Genomic DNA, 20,208 nt, shown 5'->3' with positions numbered 1-20,208 from the left:
TAAAGGAAGTGTGTTTAGTTTCCATTTCCATTTTCCCTTTTTTGTATTCTGTCTATAAGACGCCCCCATGTATAAGATGCCCCCTATTTTTGGGGACTCAGATTTAAGAAAATGGGGGGAGATATATCTGTGTATAAGACGCCCCCTAATTTTTTGACATTTTTAGGGAGAAAACCTAGTCTTAAACATGGAAAAATATGGTATATGCATTTTTGCTTGCAGCCTGCCCTTCCCCGAGATCCAGGTGACAAACCTGCCAACATAGCGACCTCTTTATGATGGGGAAGATGCCAGCGTATTATTTTTTTTCTCCCTGTCTGTCAGGATAGTTGAAGATAGGGAGAGGCACTCTAGTTGCTTCTTTGACCCCTTATTAAAAGTATGGAGGCAGGGGGCATATTTTCATTCTGCAGCACAGGTGAGGAACCTGTGGCCCTCCAACTATTGTGGAATTACAACTCCCATCATCCCCAACCAGCACAGTTAAGGGTCAGAGGTGATGGCAATTGGAGTCCAACAACATCTGGAGGGCCACATGTTTCCTACCACTGCTCTATAGCATTGGGGGGGGGGAGATGCCCTGGCCAGTGGCTACTTCATCATGCTATCAGATCCACTTTCTCACTCAGTCCAGAAGCTCTCTAGAGGAACCAAAGAGCTGCCTTTCCATTCCCTGTCTTCCCATGTGGATGAAATAATTATGAAGCATTTCCCGCTCTAAAGAATGCTCTAATGAAGTAGACATTAGTGCTCTGCTTCTTGTGCTCTGTGCGCTATTTTTACTTGTAGCTATGGCAATCTCTTAGCAATTTTGGTGCTCTTCCAACTTCTCTGAACTCTCGCAAAAGGAATATTAGGCACAATGGTAAATTTGCCTTTGCCTTTGAAGAATGCTCTTCAAACGCCAGATAGCTGCTTCATAATGAAATTTGGTGTATGACAAAGCTGCAGATGTAGCATTAGTTTTCCAGGTAGGTGAAAATGTATGTTTAAATTTTCCTCTGTGTGTCATGTTTCTCCAGGAAGAAAAGGTGGTGAACTTGCATCAGCTGTTCATGCCTACAGTAAAACAGGCGACCCCTACATGAGATCCCTGGTGCAGCATATTCTTGGCCTTGTGTCGCATCCTGTCTTGAATTTCCTTTATCGTTGGATTTATGATGGGGAATTGGAGGACACCTACCATGAAGTAAGTTCTATAAACTTCACTAACATGAGGTCTGCTTTCTGTTTCCCATTTTGTGTAAAACTAAGCCGCTGAAACCCTTCTTTCACAATTGTGGAACTGAACCTGCGCTGTAGAAAATTAAGAGGAGACATGACTAGGCAGAAAAAGTTGACATTTATACTGGAAATAGAGTTGCATGTAAAGAACTTGTGCATCACTTCAGTTTAGACACTGTGGCCAGAATCCAAAGAACCATGGGGTTAGTTTGGTGTGCCCAGTTCTTTGTGCTTGCAAAACAACAGTGGTAACAAAGGAACGCAGGTGGCGCTGTGGTCTAAACCACTGAATCTCTTGGGCTTGCTAATCAGAAGGTTGGCGGTTCGAATCTGCGCAATGGGGTGAGTTCCCGTGGCTCTGTCCCAACTTCTGCCAACAGTTTGAAAGCACCCCAGTGCAGGTAGATAAATAGGTACCACTGCAGTGGGAAGGTAAACGGCGTTTCCATGCGCTCTGGTACTCGTCACGGTCTTCCGTGCGCCTGTAGCAGTTTAGTCATGCTGGCCACATGACCCGGAAAGCTGTCTGCAGACAAATGCCAGCTTCCTTGGCCTGAAAAGTGAGATGAGCATCGCAACCCCACAGTTGCCTTTGACTGGCCTGAACCATCCAGGGGTACCTTACCTTACCTTACCTTACCTTACCTTACCAGTGGTAACATATCACAGGTAGAACTTGTATTTTGTTTCATTCTTAACTATGCCAGCATTTTTAAATGGCCTGGTGTTAAATCTTTGATGAAGTAGCAAATAAGTAGTCAGGATTGAATATACCAGCTGACTAGTTGCAGTGCAGTGCAGTAAGCCACATGTCATTGCTTTGGGCTGAAGCATTCATTCCCACATAAATCTGGTAAAGAAGAGCCAGCGATAGATTTGAGATGTGACTTCAGTTTATGCCCAGGCCAGACTAGGCTTAGATGATCATTTTACCCTGTACTGCTTTTTTTGCAACAGTGAGATCAGTTTTTACAATATAAACTTCTTTGGAACTTTTATCAACAAAATAAACTTCCATGAGTTGTATAAATCTCTTGGGTGAAAGCCCCAATAAACTCTACTGCAGTGACTATATTCTAGTGAACACGACCCCTACAATAAGCTTGTCATATAGCGCCTTTAGAAAAAAGAGAGGTTAATTACAATGGGGCATATGAATGTGTGGGTTCCCCTCCATCATATCCTAGCACTTACCCTCTGGGATACTGATTGCCTTTGTAAACAAGCTCTTAATTTCCCCGTAAGAAAATCACCCTTTTTATCTGTTGGTTGGAAGGCCTTGGCATTTGTTCATCAGTTAGATTGTACCATGATTTCCCATTTCTCCTGCACTCCTTTCTATACAAGATATAATAACAAAACTCAAAGAACCTTGAATGGGTACAGTGAATCAATAAAATAATTATATTGCAATTATGTTCTGACCTTGGTTTCCTTCACCCTTCCCAAGATCTCGTTTTCACGGGATTAATTATAAAATGCTCTTCTCTCTCTTTGTATTTTTTACTAGATGTTTTCTAAATACATTAATTGCATGTTACTTTGCCCTGGTTATAAAATGAGGGCTTTTATAACTCCCAAAGATGATTGAATTGTCTGATGGATTTTGAAATTATATTTTTCTCATTAATACTCCAATTAAAGCTCTATGCCAGTTACCAAAGGGGACTATGGTAATAAATTTAAGAAGCTGATTTTTTGATATTATTTTTTTAAATGCATGTTATATCTGCTTTTTTATATTAATGCATTAGTATTGTTTTCTAACATAGTTGTCATGTTTTCAAGTTTTACATCTGGTTTCTAGGGCACTTTTGAATGAATCTACCCCTGTTCTCTTTCCCACTGCCTCCATGCATACCTTGTTTGCACCTGGAACATAACAGCTGAACAAGGAAATGTTACATTTATTTGACTGAAGGGTCTCACGCAGTTGGCATTATATACAGTGGTACCTCAGGTTACATAGGCTTCAGGTTACATACGCTTCAGGTTACAGACTCCGCTAACCCAGAAATAGTGCTTCAGGTTAAGAACTTTGCTTCAGGATAAGAACAGAAATCATGCTCCGGTGGCGTGGCGGCAGCAGGAGGCCCCATTAGCTAAAGTGGTGCTTCAGGTTAAGAACAGTTTCAGGTTAAGAACAGACCTCCGGAATGAATTAAGTACTTAACCTGAGGTACTACTGTAATGAGCTGTATTGGAAGTGTTGTTAGTTATAGTGAAGTCATTGCTGTGCCATTCTTATGTGACTAATGTATTTTGGTTCAGATTGCACTGTATCACACTGCTAAATGATTATAGCATATGCCATCTTCAGTAAACAACTCTGAGACACTTTATCCATTCAACATTTCAGATCCATGTGTTTCAGTATCAAAATGCTGCTGACCTGAAATAGTGGGGTGCAGTGAACTTACAAATTATTTAAAAGTGCATTAGTAGCTTATAGCTAGCAGGTGCTTTAGGTGAATTTTCTTGGTGGGTCTCAAAAGACTGGTTATTGTCTATACTGTGGTTCACGTTTAATTGTACATATTAGAACAAACAGCTGGTGGTGCTTTATACATTATGCACATAACATCCCAGCTGATACTATTCCTGATAGCTTTCGAAAAGGAAGGTTTCTGTCTCTACCTAAGTGATGTCTCTCTGATTCTCTGTCTTAAAATGTATACATAATACTTATGCTTTTTAAAAAAAAATTAAGTTTTTTTAAATTTTGTGTTCACAGTTCTTTGTAGCTTCAGATCCCGCAGTGAAAACAGATCGGTTGTGGCACGACAAATACACATTGCGGAAGTCCATGATTCCTTCTTTTATTACAATGGATCACTCAAGAAAGGTATGAAGGAAAAGGACCTTCCCCCTTATTTCTAGATTGACCTTTTCAGCTATTAATAACAGACATACAAGTGCAGAGGGGACTGTTCTTTGTACTTTAGACATAAGTATGGCTCCAGACAGGGGCACAGTGAATTCATACAAATAGACCTTTCTTAGCACTCAGTCAGTCATGTTATTTGTATATTGTACTGCTTTTCCAAAGTTGAAAACCATGATCACGGTAGCTTGCTGTATAAAAAAATATGTATAGACATGACAAAAGTAATCATAACAATGAATAAAACATCAGAAAGTACAGAATTAAATCGAACTATTTCCACATAAACCATAAGAAGATACAAAATAAAGATACAAAATTAATATAAATAATAACAACAACACACCTCCACAACAAAGCCACCTAAACTGTAAAGCAGCCCAAAAGTCTCTTCAGCAGCCTCAGCTTTTGTAGCTGGAGTCAGTCAGGGCCCCGCCCTCCCAGGCCAGGCGGGAAAAATCCAGCAAGGCCTGGAGCAGGTCTTCACAGGACTCGCACCCATGTATCATTTCTTATGGTAAATTATCAGATGATCTCTGTGTTGGCAAGAAACTAACCCCTAAACTGAGCTGAATGCTCCTGACTGTTGCTGACTTTGCTGTGGGCCTCCTTCATGGCTGCCTTTAACACTAGTGGGCCGATATGATACGTGCTTCTCCTCACCTGTGATTTCCATCAGAATATTTCAAATATATCTCAGTCTAGAAAACACAGTTGGAATGCACAGCGGTTCTTTTGAATATGATTTGTTTTAGTATCTGCCTTGGTTTGGTTTTTACATGCTGGTGAAAGCAAGCAGGGATAGCCTAGCCATGGTGATCCCACAAACCTCTCAGATGGATTACCATAATATGTGGGGTTGTCCTTAAAGATGACATGCAGAACTCAGCTGCCAGAATATTGATGAGTGCAACCAGAGTTGTTCATGTTTATGCCTATCATGAGAGATCTGCATTGGCTGCTTGTTCAGTTTTGAACTAAGTTTAAGGTGCTGGTGCTTATCTTGGAACAGCCCTAAATGGCTTGGAACCCATATACAGTGAATGCTCAGATTGCGAACATGATCCGTGCAGGAAGCACGTTCGCAACCCGCAGTGCCCGCAGCACTGCATCTGCGCATACGCAGGTTGTGTTTCGGTGCTTCTGCGCATGTGCAAAGCGCCGAAACCCAGAAGTAACCTGTTCCAGTACTTGCGGGTTTGGCGCAATGCGCAACCCGAAGCATCTGTAACCTGAGGTATGACTGTACCTGAAACAGCACCTCTTCCCATACTAGCCTATCTGTGGCTTAAGATCTCCTGCAGTGGCCATGCACCAAGTATTCTCTTCATAAGAGGCATATTGCACTTCCACAAAAGAGGAGCCTTTTCTGTAATGGTGCCTTGACTTTGGAGTGCCCTTTGGACGCCAACAGGACAAGCTTTTCAGCTTGCTCAGGCATTCTAGATTCAGGTGATTTTTGGACTTTTCTGCTTTTTAGGGTCTCTCCCCTCACCTCCAGGTTTTCAATTCAGTTTTTGTAAGTTTGCATTATGTTTATTTGTTGGGTGTAAATTGTATTTATACATTGTGTGAACTTTAGTCACAACTGTCCTTGAATCTTTTGATGAAGGACAGTTGAGAAATAAAAATAGTGTGCTATTTATTTATGCTGACTTAGTAAGTGAAATATACTTGCTGAAAATATACTGTTTCTCTTTATAAAACCTTTAAAGAATAACTTCTGAAGATGCCTTGCATTTATATTTAGGTTCTCCTAATAGGAAAATCCATAAACTTCTTGCATCAGGTTTGTCATGACCAAAGTCCATCATCAAAGATGATAGCTGTGGCCAAATCTGCAGAATCTCCAAAAGATGGTATGAAATTAGAATAAGAGTATTGTATCATTATGCACTCTGAGTGTCACATAACAGAATGCCAGAATAACCTGAACATCAAGGTTAACTCTAGAAGAACCACATTAGCCTTTGTTCTGACCTTGTTGATTTTGCAAATAATCTCTGTCTGAAACTATACGAAGTTCAAATGTGGGGGCTTTGTGGGGTGGGGTCTTTGGCCAATGCATCGAGTAAACACTATCTTTGCAGTCTACACGGTATCTGTGAAAGAACCTTTAGTATTCCTGCCAACTTGGATGGCAACCCTTGGATAATTGTAGGATGTATGTAGGAAGTGCAGCCCTTATGGGAGAAAAGAGTGATACCTGTTTGTAAAACCCCAATATTGCATCGTACCACCTTTGAGGGGAGCTGTTTTTTGCACTTCTGGTATTGTACATCTACATGTAGGATGATTCCATGTGGGCATATGAAGTTGTTAGTACAAATGACCACTTCCCCATTGCATTGTGACTGTTACCCTTAAAAGATAATCATGTGATGACTCCTACTGGGCAATTCAGTTTGATTCCACCAAGTGGCATCTGAAAAATATACCATGTTCTAGGAAGAACTTGTATCTTGCTTTTTCGTAAGTCTCCTCAAATCTGTTCCTTCATTTCTAACTGCTTATTTACATTTAATTGTTTAATTTGCACCAAAGCATTTTAGGGTATGCTTATAAGAAATGTGGCATTTGATAAGCACTACTTGGCCAGAACTTTGTGTCCATACTTTGATTATACCTTGCTTCTAAATGCAGCCACATGATTTATAATGTTCTGGTGTAGTGGTAGGTCGGTCTTTTTGTTCAGACATTGCTTGTTAGTTCAAGAAAGTCTTTGAGATAAGCTGCTAAGAATAGAATTTTTATTTGTCCGATAAACATCTTCAGTACTTGATGAAAAATATAAGCATTTATTAAAACGAATCGTGTATTTTAAAAAGTCAGCTGCTCTTGCAACATTCCTTCAGCTTTCCTTTGCAGTGTCTAGTTTTTTTAAAAAGAAAATAATAATTTTGTGTTTACATTTTTACCAATTTAAGCTGCAATCTACACCCTCACCTGAAGTAAGTCCCACTGAAATCAATGGGGCTTTTCTGTAGACTGGTACAGGACGGCACGGGTAATAACTATTGCCTCAGTTCAGCTGTGGTCATGTTTTGCTGCTTGCAACAAATGGCTCCGGATGGAGATGTGCAGTTCCATGAGGTCAAATGAAATCTGCTCTTTCACATCTACATCTGCTTGGGCAGATATCTCTTTAGCTAGCTTTAAGAAATAGTGAGTTATATAATGAATTGAGAGTGCATAAGTCTTAATATTCCATTAGGTGGACGTTTTCTAGCCTTAATTACATTAATTTAGTAGCTTTTAAAAGCGAGCTTGATAAAAAGAGAGTAATGTTTTTCACAAAGATAATGACTGATTTTGCTTTGTTGTGGTCACCTTCTTAGACTGCAATCTTTTGTAAGCTTACCTGGAAGCAAACCTTTGAGCACAGTGACACTTACTTGTGGCTAGATTATGCTGCACATCTAGTCCATCTCTTTGTTCTTGGCTCTTTGTTCTTGGCTTCCTCCTATGGTTTGTTTGAAGAGAAGCAAACCATGAGTGCTGGTTTGCATGTAATGCTAAACCACTGCTGTGGTTTGTTTCCTTCCAGCTTGGCAAAAGGAAGAGCTGGGTGGGCAGGATCTGAGTAGGGTGCACTAGCGTTAGTATTGCAAAGCTGTCTCTAAAATGTTTCTTACAGTTTAAGAATATGAAGTAGTTACTGTAGCTTTTGTGTTGATAGAATATTTTATTTCAGAAGATAACGCATTCTGAAAATTCTGCATTTAGGACCCTATAAAATTCTTATCCCTTCCCATTCCCTAGCAAGCCATGGTATTGCTGAACTAATGCGCAGAAACTCAAGACAATTATGTGTTTTCAAAGGCGAAATTTAGTAATTGTACGCTGCTCTCATTTAATAAAAAAAAAATACTAAAAGAGTACATATCTGCAGTCTCGGTAACCATTTTCTTCTTCTTGTAACAGCTGCTGAAATGTTCACGGATTTGGAAAACGCATTTCAGGGAAAAATAGATGCTGCATATTTTGAGACTAGCAAATACTTGCTAGATGTTCTCAATAAAAAGTACAATTTACTGGAGCACATGCAGGCCATGAGGCGCTACTTACTTCTCGGTCAAGGAGATTTTATCAGGCACTTAATGGACTTGCTTAAGTAAGTGAATGTGGATTGTAATGTTATTGAATTTAAATGTTTGTACTGGAAGAGAAGATTGATTGAAATCCAAAATAGGGTTTTGTTAAGCCTCTGGTCCAACAATAAAACTTATGATTAAAATACAAATTTACTTTATTGCTTCTATTAATATGTTTAGTGTTGTGTTATGCTGCTTTAGGTTCAGTATATAGTATTAACAAAGCAATCCTTTAGCTTTTATATTGGGTAGTATTTGGTTCTTTCAGGTTCTAAGTGGAACAGAATTGCCAGATGTTGAAAAACACTTCTCTTCCACAAATAAATGGTATTGCTAGTGTTGTGTCCAGCAAAGCCATTCCAATGGGACTTCCCCTCCCTCTCCTCTCCCTGCACCCCCAAATCTGCTCTGGGTGGTTAGGGTTTGGGGATGCATGAGGGAGAAGTTGGGGGATTTCCATTGCACAAGCAGAAGTCCTTGCACTAATGGGATAGCTGTTGGACGCAAGCTATACTCTTGTATTCCACAGTGAGAAACAAACCATGGCTTGCCATGAGTGAGCAGTGTCCTGTTGTACGCTGCTCAATTCTTCCTGTTAAACAATTGACGGTTTTTGACTGAGGACTGCTTGACTGTTAAGGAGCAATTGAGTAGCATGCAAGGACACCCTTATTATTCACTATAATGCATGGCTTATTTCTACTTAGTTTACCGTGACATATGAACCAGTTCATTAAATGTATAATCTGTTCTTAAACCATGTCCATGCTTAATGGCCCCAAATTTAATGACTGTAAACATTATGCAACAAGACTTTTACGCACACATACATGAGGGTGGAGAACAGGTGTAATCTATTACTTGACTTCCTTAGCCCCAGACATAGTTGGCAGCATATTACAACTTTTGAAGGACTGGGAGGGGTTCTGCTCTTATCTCCTTCTCCCATTTCCCTTTCTATTGTGTCCTATCTTATTTAGGATTACCATCATTTTTATAATAGCACAAATCCTTTCAGTTTTTCAGTTATTTCAATGTGCAGGTGACTAAATACACACAAGGGAGATAGCTCAGTCAGTAGAGCATTAGACTATTAATATCAGGGTCGTGGGTTTGAACCCCACATTGGGCAAAACTTTCCTGCAATCCATCTCTACAATTCTGCGATTGCTGGAAATATTTTTGCTCTTTGCAGAGCAGTCATTCTAGTTTTTGTGTTCATTGTGTATGAGCATGGCAACAGCATCTCTGACTTGCATCTTCTATGTGCCTGACCTCCCATCTGTTGGTTGAATGTGTGCATAGTGTTCAGCTCCAGTTGCATTTTTAGAGACTTGTGTGCATACGTTTAATTGATGTTGTGTCACAGTTGCGGTGTCCCTCCCCAACCCCACAAACAGAGTTTATCTGTAGAATAGGCTAAGGCTGATGAAGGGCAGGGCTCAAGACTACCAGTGGGTATCTCATTTTGTGTGTGCTGGCCTGTTTGTTGGAGAGGTAATGGGTTGCGCCCACTGTTCTGGAGAAACAGTAGCAAAGCCATAGACTTATAACTTAAAGTTGGTACTTTGCATTACCGTACAACCCCCAACCTTCAGCTTTTCCAGTTCTCTTTGTCTTATTCCACCTATAGGCTAATCTAGAAGTACTAGGGACCTAAATTCAGATTTGCTTGGGCTTTAACTATTCAGTAGCCGCTGCCACTGAATAACATTCTGATCAGCAGAAAGTAAAGACTGACCTTTGATGAACATATCAAAATATATTCATCTTAAATGTGCACTTAAATCTACAGCTTTTAAACTTAGATCCTGTATTTAACATCAAACCCCCACATCTGCCTCCCTTGGTGCCAGTATTTTTTAAAAGCATATTGGGCTTTCCCTTAGGATGGGGTTTTTAAAGTATAAAGGCAGGCTTCCTGCATGTCGTCGCATTCCTTTCCCCCACCATAATGCTGATTTTTCATTACAAAAGAGTCCATTTACTTGCCAGACATCAAAGAGATGTCTGTTTGTCCAAGAGCTGAATTGATGTAGCATCTCTGCACTAAAGTGCAGCAGCATAATGATGAGACGTGAAATCAGTACGCTTTGGTGCGTCAAGCAGCGAAGGGGCATGTTTTAGTGCAAAGAAATATCTTTTGACGTGGAATTTTAAATTTACTGTTTCAAGTTTATCGAGAACATTAGCTTAGAACCCTCCATTTTCTTTGGTGATAGAATTTAAACTGAAATGCCCAAGTTACTTGTTAGAATTTGGAGAGATTCTGCTTTCATTTTATTACTCTTTTGAAATGCTTTTAGAACTTAGGGTTGTTGACCAAATCTTGACATCGTTACTGCAGTTTTTGGTCTAAACAGTGGCTGTTCCTCAAATATGCAAACAGAGGCGGTTGTTCTGAAACTAAAGCTACTTTCCTATCAATGCTCCCTCAAGCTTAACCTTCTTCTTTTCCCACCCCAAATTTAGTTATCCGCATTTGCACAAAACCCTGTCAGCTTGATTATGGGAAGTTCTTTAAATAAGAAAACTATTTTTTTAAAATAAAATAAAATTGGTTGCCTCCTATCCAAAAGGATATTACTGAATAGAAAAACCATGATGGACATGAGTATAGTGGTACCTTGGTTCTCAAATTTAATCCATTCTGGGAGTCCGTTTGACTCCCGAAATCATTCAAAAACCAAGGCGCGGCTTCCAATTGGCTGCAGGAACTTCCTGCGCTCATTTGGAAGCCATGGAAGCCGTGTCACATGTTCAGCTTCTGAAAAAGGTTTGCAAACCGGAACACTCCTGGGTTTGCAGCATTCAGGAGCTGATTTGTTTGGGAGCCAAGCCGTTCAACTACCAAGGTACCACTGTACTACTGAGTTGGGTGCGTTGTGACATTGTGGCCTGGTGAGGAGTCCTCCAGAGTTGCTCGCAAGTCTAACAGCCCACCTCTTCCGAATCTGAAAAACATAGGAACATATGACTTAGAAAGATGCTTTATATACCATGTCAGACCATGTGTCCATCTAGCTCAGTGTTGCCTACACGGACTGGCAGTGTCTCTCCAGGGATTCTGAGACGGGGCATTCCCATCCCTACCAGGAATGCTGAGGATTGAATTTGAAAAGGCAGATGCTCCAGCACTGAGAAGCTGCCCATGCCCTGAAAAGTTGTGTGAATTGACTCTGTTTGAGAAGGTTGCTAAGGGGTGTGCAGCTGTAGCTGAAGTGTCATACTGGTCCCTATCTCATGGGAGCACAGGTATATCGTGCAGGGTCATTTTTGTGTGTGGAAATCCTCAGCTTAAATACTCGTAATTACACACATACACACACACACAAAAAAAACAGTTGATAACTTACTGTTTGAAAAGGATAATCTGCTCACTATTGTGTGGGCTCAAAATATATTGCATAGTTAGTCCATTGCGCCTGCAGCTAGATGACAACTGGGCTATTATGTAAATTGTGTATCTATCTTTCCATTTATCTCCCTTTTATTATTTTAGGCCAGAGCTTGCGAGACCAGCTACCACTTTGTATCAGCATAATCTGACAGGAATCCTGGAAACAGCTGTCAGGGCAACAAATGCACAGTTTGATAACCCTGAGATCCTCAAACGCTTGGATGTCAGACTTTTGGAGGTACTTTAAAACAACAACAGCAACAAAAAACCACTTTAGCATTTTACGAGAATATTGGTTTGTTTTAATTTTTTTTTAATTGCTAAAATGGCATCTGAGGTCAGCATTGGAAAATAGCATTGTCTTGTCTTGCACGCAAAATCTGATTTTCTCATCTGTCAGTGTAGTTCTTAACTATTATTTCTCTGAAAAGGAGCTTTGGTTTTTTATTTATTTGTTTGTTTTGTTTATGGCATTTGAGTGCCGCTCCACAATGCAAGGCTTTCTGTGCCGTTTACAATGGTAACAGTGTGCTCTTTTGTCACTTATAGCTATGTGTGTTTATAAAAATTAAGGCTACAGTCCAGTTTTATTTATTTATTTAAAATCATTTTTTAAACCCTGCCCTTCAACCGAAAAAGGCTCCCAGAACCACTTACAAATGTCTGTGATAAGACATTACAATCTAAAAGACATGACACAAAAGGAAAGGGGGCTGTCTTGGGGAAGGGGAAAAAGCAAACTCAGGCACTTTATCTTTGTTACAGAGTGACTAGGTAGAATGGAAAGATTTCAAGAAGAGAACGAGTCAGGCGTTGCTCATTAAGAAAGCAGATGAAGAGGCCCTGCCGTTCCCTATCTGTCCCTTGCCCATAGCCTGATGGAATAGCTGCTGATGGCAGTTGAGGAAGGAGCTTGGATGTAGCCCCTCTTTCATTAAAACTCATGGAGAGGCCTTTCGCCCTCATCTCTTTCCATCTGCAGCCTGGTGGAATGTCTGCTGATCAGTATAGGTTCAGCATACCTAAGCCGCCTTATTTCAGGGGTCGGAAGTGTGCTTCACTCTAGATTGTGGTTATAGTACCACTGAACTTACCTTGATGCAGTCCTTTTAAGGATGTGCTGAGGTGTTGCATTATCCCACTTAGTACTAGGGAGGACGTGGTTCTCTCATGTTTATGTGTGCTTCTCGCTGCTGACCTGGATATACAATGACAACACAGTCGTACCTCGGTTTAAGAACAGCCCTGTTATGAACTACAGTCATACCTCGGGTTACAGACGCTTCAGGTTGTGTTTTTTCGGGTTATGGACCGCCGAAACCCAGAAGTACCGGAACGGGTTACTTCCGGGTTTCGGCGGTCGTGCATGCACAGAAGCGCTAAATCGTGCTTTGCGCATGCGCAGAAGCGCTGAATCGCAACCCGCGCGTGCGCAGACACACCGCTGCGGGTTGCGAACGTGCATCCCGCATGGATCATGTTCGCAACCTGAGTGTCCACTGTATTCGGTTTACAAACCCCACAAAACCGGAAATAGTGTCCTGGTTTGAGAACTTTACCTCAGTCTAAGAACGGAACCCAAACGGCGGAAGGGTACCAGCGGCGGGAGGCCTCATTAGGGAAAGCACGCCTTGGTTTAAGAACGGTTTCGGTTTAAGAACAGACTTCCGGAACGGATTAAGTTCGTAAACCAAGGTACCACTATTCCTAGAAAGGGTTTCTACGGAACCTCCCATACCCTGTGTGCTGATAAACATGGTATCTCCCAATTTCAGACTTGCATTCTGTGTCCAATAAGAAAGTATGGGGAGGGGGGAATCCCTCCCAACCATTTTTGATTGAGTAAAGTAAAACAGGGTCATTCCTTACAGCTAAATAACTATTGGAAAACAGCTAAATAACAATATATGTGATTTGGTTAAATGCTGATAATTCTTTTTAAGGTGTCTCCTGGTGATACCGGTTGGGATGTTTTCAGCTTAGACTATCATGTTGACGGACCGATTGCAACAGTAAGGATATATGTATATTTCTATATCTCTAGCTCTATATCTATATCTATCTCAGTTTGTCAATTTTCACCCCCACCCCCACTTACTTCACTTAAATACTTTGTTACTAAAATAGCCTTTGTACTTTTAGCATTGCATGATTAAAGAGACTGCTTGGTATCTTGGATGTACCCATTGTATTAAGAGTACAGCCAAACTCTCAATTTTCCTAAATTATTAATGAGTGTTAAAATGCTACATTTTAAGACTTTCATTATTTGAAATAAATAATTCATTTGTTCTGTCGGAGATTTTTAGAAAGTACTTAATAAATGGATTTTCATTTTCATCCATTATTCTGAAACTGTAGCAACTAATTTGGGATAATTTGCAAGAACTGTGAGATGTATTTTAGGGGAACCTATTTGTACTCTTTAAATAAAATCTGATGTGTAGTATTCATTAAAACAGATGAGAAAATAGCAGCACTATTGTTCAGAATGCTTTTACTATATGTAACGAATAGCATTGCTTTCTGAACAAGGTGTCAGAAGTGAGAGTTTGACCAGCAAGGTATGTATAGTTTAGTGAAAGGAAGATAATATCTCACTTTCCTAATTTGTTAATCCATTTTTTCATGCTCTGATTTTCCTCTGTAGATTGTAAGTAGTTGCAGGGCTGTGTAACCAATTTCTTTATATTTAGGATATTGTTAACTGTTTGATAACTTCTTTTTTTAAACAAAAAACAGCAATCCATCTTTGGTAAAGAAGAAAAATGTAATGGAAGGCATTCCTAACATCTGTAAAGCTTTAATGCAACTATATAAACAATAGAATTTGAACCTGTAAATAGAATGTAGACCTGTAGTTTGAATTTTGGTCCTCCCTATAACCTTAGCCATGGACTGACTGATTGGTCCTGGGCAAGTTATACTCTCAGCCATAATTTTGCATGCATTTTTGGTAAGCCATTAAGAAAATTCCGAACACTAGGTTTCAATACATAAGAGTTTGTGCCAGTTAGTATCATGGGATGTCCCCTTGATCCTTGGTGCTGTGTAGCTCCTAGCTTCTCCTGTGTAGTCAGGTGGGGGGAGGAAATTTAGTGGTTTGTGCTTTCTATTCCAAAATTAATTCAATGCCCAGCTGATCAGATCTGAAATACCTCCCTAATTTTAACATGTCCTTTCTTTTTAATTTCCTGTGTTTTCAGAAGGAAAAGATATCGTAGATGAGGCAGTGACATTCACAAGGAAGAGTGTTGCATTTCAGTATTTTTTTTTAAGCATTGCTATTTTAGGGCAGCAAGGATCAAGCAAAAGGAGGATCTAGTTGTACTTGAGCTTGATCCCGACAGCTGCATCTCAGCTACCTGCCATATTGTTCCGTCAGTAACCCCATGGCCAGGTTCAGTTTTTAAACCTGAGTTATTTCTAGGCAAGGAGGGGAGAGATTTAATGGCTCTCTTCCTCACCTTCTCTCCATCTGGTTGGAATGAGACCTGGGGCTGTCATACAATGGCTGCCCTGTGTGAGTCTAAGGACAGTAGCAGCAGGTGTGGTCTGTCCGTGTCCCCATTGTCTGTGTGTACGATGGAAGGTTTGCACAGTCCCCTGTGCACGTAGACTCCAACATGTGTAGGCAGAGTTGGGTTGACATTGTGCAAATGGAAGTGTTTCTTCTTCTATTTTTACATTTTTATCTCACCTTTCCTCCAAGAAGCTCAAAGTGGCATTCAAGGTTCTCCATATCCCCACTTTATGCTCACATCAACCTGGTGTAGGTTGTCAGTGTTTGTAAAAAAAGAAAAGAAAGGGTTCTGACCTCCCTTTGTTGCCTCAGCCTGGTCCTCGGACCCTTGTTGGCATAAAAGAGTCCACGAGAAGAGTATCCTTGCAGAGTACTTTCTGCTTTTATTCTTAAAGGTCTTTCTGCAAAAGCGACTTACCAACTGTACACACATCAACACTACTAGCTTTCACTAACCAACCAACCAACCAACCAACCAACCAACCAACCAACTAACATTTCTCACTCTATATATACAACCTGGTGCAGGCCGCTGACTCATGCTGACCCAGCTTTTTTTTAAGCATTAAAGAAACAGCAGCCAATTTTTAGCCGTGACTGGCCTAAGGTCACTCAGTGAGCTTCATGACTGAGTGGTGGATTTGAAGCTTCATCTCCCAGGTCCAAGTCTAACACTCTTACCACCACACCACACAAGCTCTAAATGCTGCACAGATAACTTAACCAGTAATATTAGAGGTTGAACCTGGAACACTTTTTTTCTATCTCTGTATTTGTCTTGTCACCTTGCTTCACACAGAAGTCCTTGTATGCGAGTATGGACTTCCCGTGACTTTTGATGGACTGGACCTTGCTTAAATCTTGTTGTAAATCTCTTGACTCAACCTCAAGTGTCAGTTGGTTGCTCTGCGAAGCTATCCAGAGACACCGGAAGCAAGTAAAGCAGCAAAGGCACTTAATGCACTTTAAATCTCTGTGTTGCTCATATTTGCAGGTGTTCACCCGTGAGTGCATGAGCCACTATCTGAGGGTGTTCAACTTCTTGTGGAGGGCAAAACGGATGGAATATATTCTCACAGACATATGGAAAGGACATATGTGTAACGCAAAGCTTCTGAAAAATATGCCAGGTAAGGGAGTAACCAACCGTATTACGGCAAAATTACACAAACAATTGTTTTCAAACCAAACCTCCTTATAGGTTGCTTTGTGTGTGAGAGAAATTTATTTGTACTGCTGAAGTCTCTCCAAATTTCAGAAGGTTTCCTGCAAGGGCAGATGTTATTTTTTTTTTAGGGTGGTTTGTTTTAAGTTAACAATAACTTAATTTCAGGCAGATGTTATTTTTTTTAGGGTGGTTTGTTTTAAGTTAACAATAACTTAATTTCTATGGTTTTTTGTAATCCTGGTAATAAAACTGCCAGATTGCACACAAATAGGACAGGGGCTTTTGCTCCAGGCACCTAAAAAGTTGATGGTTCTTTGTAAGCCGCTCAGAGGTCTTCATTCGAGTAAGTATATTGCTTTTGGTAAATAAATAAATAGTCAAGGGAGAGAACAAAATGGGATTCGCTTTCTGGGTAAAGAGTTTCCCTCTGGTTACAAGCTTGACATGTTGGTCACAAGAGAGGTCACCCTCTGCCCACTCTCCTATTTGCTCTTCCTTTCCCCATCACGCCATCCTGGCATCATTCCTTATGTGGTGAGATTAGAGACATTGCTTTAGCTTTTAGCAGACATTTTCAGAATTCTCTTTTCATCTGGATTGCCATTGTTCCACAAAGCACTTCAGCATCGGCCACTTCAGCTTGTGCTGCCTCATACAGGTTCCACTTTTGCCTTCGATACACCTAAAATTCCTCTGAGGCTTCTTTCTTCAGCTCAGGATTTGGGATTTGTCCAAATCCAGTGCACAACCCTAAAGTTTATTACATGGACACACATAATATTACATGGAAAAAAGGCAAAGGCAAAGGGACCCCTGACCATTAGGTCCAGTCGTGGCCGACTCTGGGGTTGCGGCGCTCATCTCGCTTTATTGGCCAAGGGAGCCGGTGTACAGCTTCCGGGTCATGTGGCCAGCATGACTAAGCCGCTTCTGGAGAACCAGAGCAGCACACAGAAACGCCGTTTACCTTCCCGCCGGAGCAGTACCTATTTATCTACTTGCACTTTGACGTGCTTTTGAACTGCTAGGTTGGCAGGAGCAGGGACCGAGCAACGGGAGCTCACCCCGTCGCGGGGATTCGAACCGCCGACCTTCTGATCGGCAAGTCCTAGGCTCTGTGGTTTAACCCACAGCGCCAATGTTAATGCAGCAATAACCATCGTATGTATCCCATGGCTGCAGTAGGCAGCCAGGTATCAGGTAAGCTGGGGAATCATGGCCAATGTGCAGTTGGTGGTGCTGAAAAACATGCTTGGCACAATGTAATGTTGAAATGGCCCACAAACGTTTGGTGGGGTATTGAGGCAAACAAACTTGTGTCTTTTATTCTATTACTGACTTGTAATTTGACTTCATTTCCTCTGTAGACTGAGAGCAGCTAGTGCGGTAGGGTGTGTAGGGCCACACAACCCTATGCATGTTTACTCAGAAGTAAATCACATTGTATTTCATGCTCTTATTTCCTACTTAATGTGTATTTTAGGATTGCGACCTGAGTAAAAAAGTTCTGAATTCAAATTTCACCTTGATCATGAACATATCTGAGCTCCTTTCCCTTAACGCAGTATGAGGATAGCCATCTAGTCTGTTGCACCACTAAGATACACTGGATGCTTAAAATATTCTGCTTACTGCATTGCTATATATAATTGTTGTTGTGATTGTGGTTAGATGGGTCTCTGGTTTTCTTAGTGGGTCTTCTGAGTATGATCAGAAATGTTCAAGCTGTCCCCCAGCCCCTGATCTTTTCAATATTGTTTTAGGACTCAGTGGACCCTTCAAACTTTTTTCTACAGATCAAAACCCATACATAACTGATATTTTAATGACCACAGCCTTGACTTTTAATTGATCAGTTTTACAGCAAAATTATTAGATGGCACCAATATAGTATAAAAATAAGAGTCCCTAGTTCAGGGCCTTGTTAGACTGTTGGTAAATCCAGCTGTAGTCAAGATAGTCGTATCCATTATCAAGAAAAAATAAATCAAGAGCAGGGTTAGCTACAGATATTCCTGATTCTTCTGGAACCTTTGAATAAACTACCTGAAAGGAGCTCACAGGTTGAGAACCTATGTTCTAGCTGAAAGGCTTCAATAAATGAGATTAGTGACCTACATATAACTCAGAATGCTTTTCAATCCACCTTTCCAATAAACTAGGCAGCAAACTACCTAGTTGTTTGCTCATGGCTCTGGTTGGTGGATCAAGTTTGTGTGGTCATGGGTAAAAGGACACTGCTCCTAAATATCTGCAAATACTCCCTGGTCTATGTGGCCAGGTGCCCATGTCTGGTTCAGTGGGCCAGGGGTAGCTCAAAGAGTTGTTGCTTATTTTCAAAGCCATTGGCTCATTTCTCCCCCTTCTTCTCTCTTAGCTTGGCTGTACTCTCTCTGTTTTGTTTTTGAGGCTGCTGCTGAGCTGTATGCATTTGTGGGCTGTAGCAATGTTGTGTGACTGGAAAATATTATTATGTAGTGAGTATATTTTCTATAATGAAAGAGTTTCGGTGGGGAAGTCTGTTTACTAAGATTTTTTTGTAAAACAACAACAACACAGTTCTGCAGGTTTAATAAGGATGATGAAATTTTTGAAATAGCCTTGAGGGGGCAATAGAGCATTACGGTTCTTTATTGACCAGTGTCTTTTTCAGCTCCAGAACTCTCTTCCAGGCTTGCAGAGTACTGATGTGTGTATTGCCATTTGTGATACTAAACTGAATTAGTCTTTAGACTAAATGGGTTAAGCCCTGCTTTGGCATAGAATTATATGCATTTTCTTGCTTTTGTGAATGGGATTTTATGCACATCACATTCTGGGTTTGTTTGTTTTCTGGGCATTGTTAGTCACTTTGGATTTCCAGTAGGTTGGTATACAAACGTTTTAATTAATATATAAATAAGAATCAAACCAGGGAGATGGAAAGTTCTTTGTGAGTGACTGCCAGAACTGAATATGCAGTGGAGACCTGGTAAAACTAGCATTCGTTATCAACTGCAGCTGCTGGCAATCATGCAAGGTTTTGAATCGTGCATGACTCTTTAGGAAAAGATTTTCACATGTTATGTCTAGGAAAAAGAATTCAGTCAAGATATAAAGCGAAGAATGTTAGCAATCCAGAATGCATGCCTGTAGTATGACGCAGCCCACCTGAGGGATATCTTTGACTTTAAAGCGAGTACAAACTAAAAAATAAATTGTTCAAGTATAGAGAGCAAAAATTTCCAAGGAAACCTGGAATGTTTGTTATGACAGACACAAGTGAATAAAATAGCATCTTTGGCCTCTAGTCACTTTCTGGACAGTGCAAGTGTGGAAAATATGGAAGTCCAAATTTTCACCTAGAATTACCTCCCTCCCTCCCGTCTTCCTAGGCTAAAATTCTCTACCCACCTTTCTGGGAGCACGCCCTGTTGAACTCAGCGGGGAAAACATCTAGAGAGATACATATGAAATTGTGCAGTAATAAAATAAAATCTAGCATGACATGAAACATGACAAAAAGAAGGGCATTGTAGATATTGGTTGTTCTGGATAATTCCAATGAATTGTAAACTAGAATGATACGTGAGCTAAAGGCTCCTGTGTTACATACCCCTGTAGTTTTGCAAATAATAAACCATTATCAACCAGTGATCTAAGACTCAAACCTCTAGAGATTTTACAGAGAGTTATTATATGGCAATCATGAGTTAGGAGTTCTGCGGGCTCAATCTCCTGGTTGCATCAGTTGTTATATAAACTTGGCTACAAAGAATACAAACTTTGTTATATAAACTTGGGCTACAAAGCAGAACAGGTACAGAGAGCTTTCTGGAGGACAGGGGTCTAGGTGAAATTCTTCTGCTAGGATGAGAAAATGCATCTAATGTCAGGGCCTAGCACTGTTGGGAGGATTCATTTAAAATGAGAGAA

At 40.6% G+C, this 20,208-nt stretch overlaps 1 protein-coding gene across 1 annotated transcript in view; it reads left to right on the top strand.

Moving 5' to 3' along the window:
• TUBGCP3 (tubulin gamma complex component 3) overlaps positions 1-20,208 on the top strand; it is a 55,172-nt gene that overhangs the window by 28,306 nt on the left and 6,658 nt on the right. The window contains exons 11-17 of the mRNA XM_083610594.1: positions 1,023-1,189; positions 3,959-4,069; positions 5,859-5,967; positions 8,033-8,222; positions 11,705-11,840; positions 13,546-13,614; positions 16,120-16,255. Of these exons, the coding sequence (XP_083466720.1) occupies positions 1,023-1,189; positions 3,959-4,069; positions 5,859-5,967; positions 8,033-8,222; positions 11,705-11,840; positions 13,546-13,614; positions 16,120-16,255 (918 nt within the window). The remainder of the gene's footprint in view (positions 1-1,022; positions 1,190-3,958; positions 4,070-5,858; positions 5,968-8,032; positions 8,223-11,704; positions 11,841-13,545; positions 13,615-16,119; positions 16,256-20,208) is intronic.

Source organism: Podarcis filfolensis, assembly GCF_964270895.1.
Source record: "Podarcis filfolensis genome assembly, chromosome: 4".
NCBI classification, from domain to species: domain Eukaryota; kingdom Metazoa; phylum Chordata; class Lepidosauria; order Squamata; family Lacertidae; genus Podarcis; species Podarcis filfolensis.
This window is presented reverse-complemented; position numbering and strand designations above follow the sequence as displayed.